The sequence below is a fragment of the Nelumbo lutea genome, chromosome 1, assembly GCF_056320005.1.
Source record: "Nelumbo lutea isolate HS-2025 chromosome 1, American lotus-T2T, whole genome shotgun sequence".
Classification (NCBI taxonomy): Eukaryota; Viridiplantae; Streptophyta; class Magnoliopsida; order Proteales; family Nelumbonaceae; genus Nelumbo; species Nelumbo lutea.
In genome coordinates, this window is record NC_142684.1 from 41,556,398 (window position 1) to 41,562,397 (window position 6,000).

The 6,000-nt window shown below is 39.6% G+C and overlaps 1 protein-coding gene across 2 annotated transcripts in view; it reads right to left on the reverse strand.

Annotated features, from left to right (window-relative positions):
* LOC148874388 (sodium/hydrogen exchanger 6-like) overlaps nucleotides 1-5,775 on the reverse strand; it is a 78,413-nt gene extending 72,638 nt beyond the window's left edge. For both annotated transcript variants that reach the window (XR_016104837.1, XM_088963904.1), the window contains exons 1-6: nucleotides 5,189-5,775; nucleotides 4,852-4,903; nucleotides 4,675-4,734; nucleotides 4,498-4,522; nucleotides 4,255-4,340; nucleotides 4,056-4,167 (exon numbers count right to left, since the gene is read on the reverse strand). Coding sequence is in view for 1 of the 2 variants with exons in the window: in XM_088963904.1 (XP_088820030.1) it covers nucleotides 4,056-4,167; nucleotides 4,255-4,340; nucleotides 4,498-4,522; nucleotides 4,675-4,734; nucleotides 4,852-4,903; nucleotides 5,189-5,384 (531 nt within the window). In the remaining variant the exon portion in view is untranslated. The remainder of the gene's footprint in view (nucleotides 1-4,055; nucleotides 4,168-4,254; nucleotides 4,341-4,497; nucleotides 4,523-4,674; nucleotides 4,735-4,851; nucleotides 4,904-5,188) is intronic.
* Between the last annotated feature and the right edge of the window lie 225 nt (nucleotides 5,776-6,000).

Consider the following 6,000-nt stretch of genomic DNA (forward strand, 5'->3'; position numbering starts at 1 on the left):
AATAACATTGGCAAATAGCGTCTTGGCCCAGCCACTAGTTTCAAAAAAAGCAAAAAAAAACGTACAATTTTCAAAAGGCACATGCCTGGGTCCTAGGTGTGCACCTTTTGAAAGTGCTGCGCCTAAGACCTAGGCGAGGCGCCTACCTTAAAATGCGCCTCGCCTGTGCGCTTAAGTGCACCTTTTAAATCACTAGTTGTTCCATGTCCCACATTGCTCAAGAATGGAAATGAAGGCCTTGCCTTCATCTATAAAAGGATAGGTAATCCAATCTAAACCAAGTTTTAGAATTAAATGAGGCCCATTCATTTATTTTTTATGCAATAGGCCCAAGATCTAGCTAATACAAGCCTAGTTTAGGCTTGTGCAATGTTTTCTTCATGTATTACATATTGTTTAATTTAAAATTTTTTCAAATAATTAATTTTTTTAAGCCCAGATAGCCAATAAGCCTAGGCTGGGACCATGTAGGGTCAAGCCTAGGCTTGTAATTTAGGCTTGGGATGCAGCCATGCAGGCCGAGCCAGGAGTTAGGATTAAAGATGTAACTACATCTTGAAAGGGATCCCGCCTACAACCAAAGAGAGAACAAAAAACTCCGAAATGCAATGCACAAAAGGGCAGGATATTAATAAATGGGATAAGGATTCACTACTAGCCCTACACATCAAGCACATAAAGACAAACATTAGGCCTTCTTCTCCTCAGCATATCACAAGTATTTATCTTACAAAGAAAAACTTCCTAGTAGAAAGCTTGAATCTTAGGTGGAACAGGCTTACCTCAAATTTCTTTCACAAGGAAGTCTACCCCTAGGTAGTTAGGTAGAGTGAAAACCATTAGGAGAGACTGACCAAATCCTAGAACCCTCTACATTTTGATCCAAAAAAAACTAACTCCAGCATGCCATGTAGCTGAATAAGAAAAACACATTCATTCTCCCTTAGGACTTTCCTGAAGCCAAGGTCCAAATTTATTCCTTGGGGAGATGGAATTCCCAATCTGGACACAGTTTCACCTTTCAAGTTAGAGAGGGTATAAAGCAAAGGGAACTACATTTTAAGAGAGGCTTCTCCCCACCTCAAAAGTTGATTTCCAAGGAGAGGAGGAACTTTTTTTTTTGATAAATGATTGATAATTTATTCATGGTAATCAGAATGAAATTACAATACAGCCTGCCCAAAGGAGAGGCACGAGCTGGTACCTCTCCACAACAACATCAAAGTACTACATCAGACTAGGAAATGAAGGTTTACAGAGCTGCCCAGAATAAATGTTACCTTGATACCCCTTGCTTAGCTAACCCATCTGCTATGGTATTAGCTGTTCTACCCACCCACTGATAATTAACAGTCATGTTCCTTGAAAACCAATTAGTTTTGCTCATAATATCCCTATAGCACCAAATAACTGAAGCTGGATTTTTTAACCAACCCACAACGACTTTGGAGTCTCCTTCAATAAGCAAATTCTGAACTCCTAATCAGTCTACAATCTGAATACCTTGTACTGCCGCTAGAAGCTCAGCTCTAATAGAGTCTCCCATACCCACGGAGCCTGAGAATAAAGTTAATATATTACTATCTTTATCTCTCAACACCCCACCTATCCCTGATGGACCTGGATTTCCTTGGCTGCTACCATCAAAATTCAGCTTTGTCCAGCCTCCTGAAGGAAGCACCCACACAGTTGGTACCCTGTTCTTCCTGTTACTGCTACTAGCCACAACAATCCAGTTCCTCCAAAAGTCATCAAAGGAATATATTTTAAAGGAATCCAATGATCTCAGCCAATGGATTGCCCTACTCAAAATGCAATCCTTTACGTTCTGAATATTTCTCTCCTCTTGGAAAATCCTTGCATTTCTTTCTTCCCAAATTGTTCACAAAGCAACAGCTCTAATGCACCTCCACATTGTTTTACCAATTTTTGTGGGCCACACAAAGAAGGGTCAAAAATCTGATCTATGGCTGTGATCAAATTCCATCTGCAGCCAAACAAAGAAAGATCCAACCCCAAATAGCATCAAAAAAAGAATAGGTTAAAAGTAAGTGAGAGCAATCCTCGCCATTAGCCCTGCAAAGTACACACCAATTAGGAGACAGACACATAGAAGGCCTTCTCTTCTGCAATAAGTCTAAAGTGTTGATTTTCCTATAGAACACCTCCCAGCAGAAGATAATAATTTTAGGAGGTATAGGTTTAGACCAAATCTCCTTAGCTGGGAAACCCACTTGTCCCGAGGGAGAGCAAAGGGACTTAAAGAAGGAGGCACACGCAATGTTTTAAAAGCGCAAGGCACAAGGCGCGTGCCTTTTTGAGGCAAGGCGCACAATTTAAAAAAAAATGCAAAAAATTCAAAAGAAATCAAAAAATTATAAAACATAATATTAATAAAAATATTAACTTAAGTTTTAAAATAAATGTTTCAAAAAACCTATTATCTAAAATTAAAATACATAAATATAATATGTAAAGCATATTCAAATGAGAATTTAAAAATGAAATCAAACATATAAAACATTTTCGAGCATATAAAACCCACAATCTCTTTTATTTCTCAATTGCATCAAGTAGCTAATGTGATATATTACATTCCTAATTCTACAAGCCGCCTTTGTGCCACACCCCTCGAAGCAAGCCCAAACAAGTCCATGTTAGGGTCTTAAACTCTCAGATTTCAGTGGCCAAACTCAAAAAAAGGGAAAAGGCAGCAAATTTTCAAAAGGCGCAAGGCGCACCAGGCGTGCGCCTTTTGAATGGCCTGTGCCTAGGACTTGGACGAGGCGCCTACCCTAAAATGCGCCTCGCCTGAGCGCCTAGGCACGCCTGAGGCATGCCTTTTAAATCACGAGGCACACGTGAAGTAACCTTTTGGATTAGGGGACCAAAGTCTCACATCAGATCTTAAAGGGTCCAAAAAAACACTTTCGAGTAGTGACAAAAGGTCTAAAACACAAGAGTGCTCATGACCCCTCAAGCCCCTACGAAACCCAAAGTCCCAATTCAAAGAAGATGGAGAAACAAATGTTGGAAAAAAGTGAGAGATTGCTTTACCCTTGTAACGAGAAAGGGAATAGAGAGAAGGGAAATTGTCCTTAAGGGCAGAATGGACCACCCAAATGTCTTCCCAGAACAAAACAGAAGTACCAGAATTGACATCATACCTGATACAGTTGAGGAAAAAAGGGAGAATACTATGAATTGCTTTCCAAGGAGTTGCCAACGTGGCTCGATGCGATACACCAGCATCCCATCCATTTCCTGAACTGCCATGTATACTACCTATCACCTCATGCCATAGTCTCTCCTGTTCTAAGGGCCATCTCCACAACCATTTTCCTAAGAGTGCTTTATTCTTCAAAACTAAATTCCCCAGTCCCAACCCACCCTCCTCAAAAGCATGTTGCTACTTCAGTCCCTAAATGCTCCTCCAATTCCTGATACTCCCAGATTTCCTAAACTGCACCCATCAAGGTTGAGCTTCAGCCTTCCCTAGCCTCAGCAACCCAAGAAGTTCATAAATGGGGGAAATGTTCAGGGTAGTGATGTTATCCTGGCTATTTACTCCCGTTCAATTAGGTTTGGAGACTCGACTAGGGTCAATTTATTAGTACTACATAGGGATCAAAGTTGGGCAAAAATTCAAACTGCAGAAAAGTGGTGGTACAAGGTGACCAAGGTTGTAGTGGGATGGCTGAGAGACAGCAGAATGGACTCTTGGAAATGCAGGCACATATGAGAGAAGGAAAGATGTTTGGTGGGGAGATCAAAACTACATTTATTTGGACCAACAAATTAGTTTGGCTGACTCATTGGCCAAACATGGAGTTAATAGAAGTCTAGAACTGAACTGTTTGGGGGGATGACTTTCCAGGAACATAATCAGCAACTGTAGGCGAAACAGTGTAAATGCAGAGTTATGTAGCAGAACTAGCCTATATGTGGTGAGGTGCTTTGCACAACTGATTGTAATCCATTCCTTTTAACATTAATAAAATATTAAATGTTACCAAACAAAACAATAATTAAAAAAAAAACAAAGAATAACCTACTTGAAATATGGATAACACTGTGACAGGATCAGTTGCTGAAATGAGAGCTCCAAACATTAGACATTCAACGAAGGGCAGTCCGTACATGAGGAACATCACTCCACCAAGATAACTGAAACATGTAGAAACTTGGTGAAACACAAAGTGTCACATGTTCGATGACAAAGATAAAGGTTACTGTGAGAAAGATAATACTAACACTAAAACCCCTGTAACAATTGAAGCAATAAATGTCCCCAGAATAGCAAATGTCACAATTGCTCCAAAGTTTGAAAAGAACGGTTTCTGCAAGTACAAACACAGGTTGATAACATATCAGATGCAAACTTGGAATTAAAGTACCAGGTTTCTTTTGAGAAAGCAAAGTCTGTATTGTATTCATATTTCAGAATCTCAATAAGGATTATAGAATATCAACTTCAGGAAGAAATTAGGAACTTACAGGTGATAAACTGAAACCCGATTGAGTAAGCAGAAAAGGTCAAGAGAAACAAAAAATTCTGCCCTACCAAAAGTAAAAAGCATTCGAAGCAACTTTAAACCTAAATTTCTTTGATAAAGGAATATCAGTTTTGTTAAAAAAAAAAAGGAATAGTTAAAAACTTTTTGGTATGGATATAAAATGATTGGAGGTAACAAAAATAGGAAGAAGAATTCCTCGTGGAAATTGAACCATGCCCTGCAAAACAAATACGAAATACCACCCGCCAGTCTCAATAGTCAATTAACTTTATAATATAATAAAATAACCACATAGGGAAAAAATTGGTGAAATAGCCAACAAATAAAGCAGAACCTGATGCTTGTTTCTGTATTTGAAATGTTAGCAAGCCCACCAACAGTCAAACCTGCAAACAAACGCATTTAGCAATCGTCAGCCGATTTTGGTAGTTATCCGAACGGATTTTGAGCATGGAATTTAGTACTTTAGGACCAATTTATCAATGAGACAGTAGACCCAATGGATTTTCGGCAGAAACTGTCAATTAGAAAAAAGAAAAACAACAAAGGGAGAAAGAAAGGTAGGATAACAGGAAAGTCCTAAAGTAGCAATCAACTGACTGCTGAAGAGGAGAAGCTGAACGATGATAGAAAACGGAAACATTTAAGAAGGGGATGGGAAGGAATACTACCGATCAAGAGAGAAGCACTGGCTTCGGGTAGATAATAGAACTTGTGGCGCCTCAGGACATGACCGAGGACAAAGGAGAGAACGAGCATCATGATCTGGAGTAAGATGCCCACTCCTGCCGCCTGCTGCTCCTTCCCATGACTCCCGGCCGGATTAGCAGGAGATATCTGCAGCTCCTCCATAACCGAATCCGGCATCGATCAGGAAGATTTTCCTCTTCTGATTCTTTCCTTCACCTCGCCTATACGGAAGGATCCAAAAGGTTACCCACTGCTTCAATAAAATGATCTGTCTAGCTGTGTTTATGCCGTCGATGTTTCAAAAAACGATCCGTCGAACGATCAAACGTTCAGATCGGACCAGTCCTAAGACTCCCAACATTTTGGGGCGCGTTCGACTGGTTGTTTGCTCTTTTGCTGTTTTGTGTGACAGTCAGTTCCCAGCCACGCCACAAAACGCCGAAACCCTTTTTTTCGTCAAAAAGGTTGGAAATTTTTTGTTAAAAACACAGCAATACCTATGATGATCGATGAGAGGAGTATATTACCGGAAGAATTTGTTTTAGTGGGCTGAGAAGGGTTGGATTATAAGGAAAAAATATTTTCTCAGCTACTTATAATAGGTTTATTTGACGAGAAAATTTGTATGAAAAAAAGTGTAAATTACAATGACCCCTGTATTAATGGTCAGACCCCTTTTTTTGTGATAAAGGCCCCCTCAACTTTTATGTTGTGACAAATGACTCCTGGCCGTTAAATCAGTTAACTAAAGATACTAAATTATCAAAGTATTCCACTAAACTTTTCAACTTTT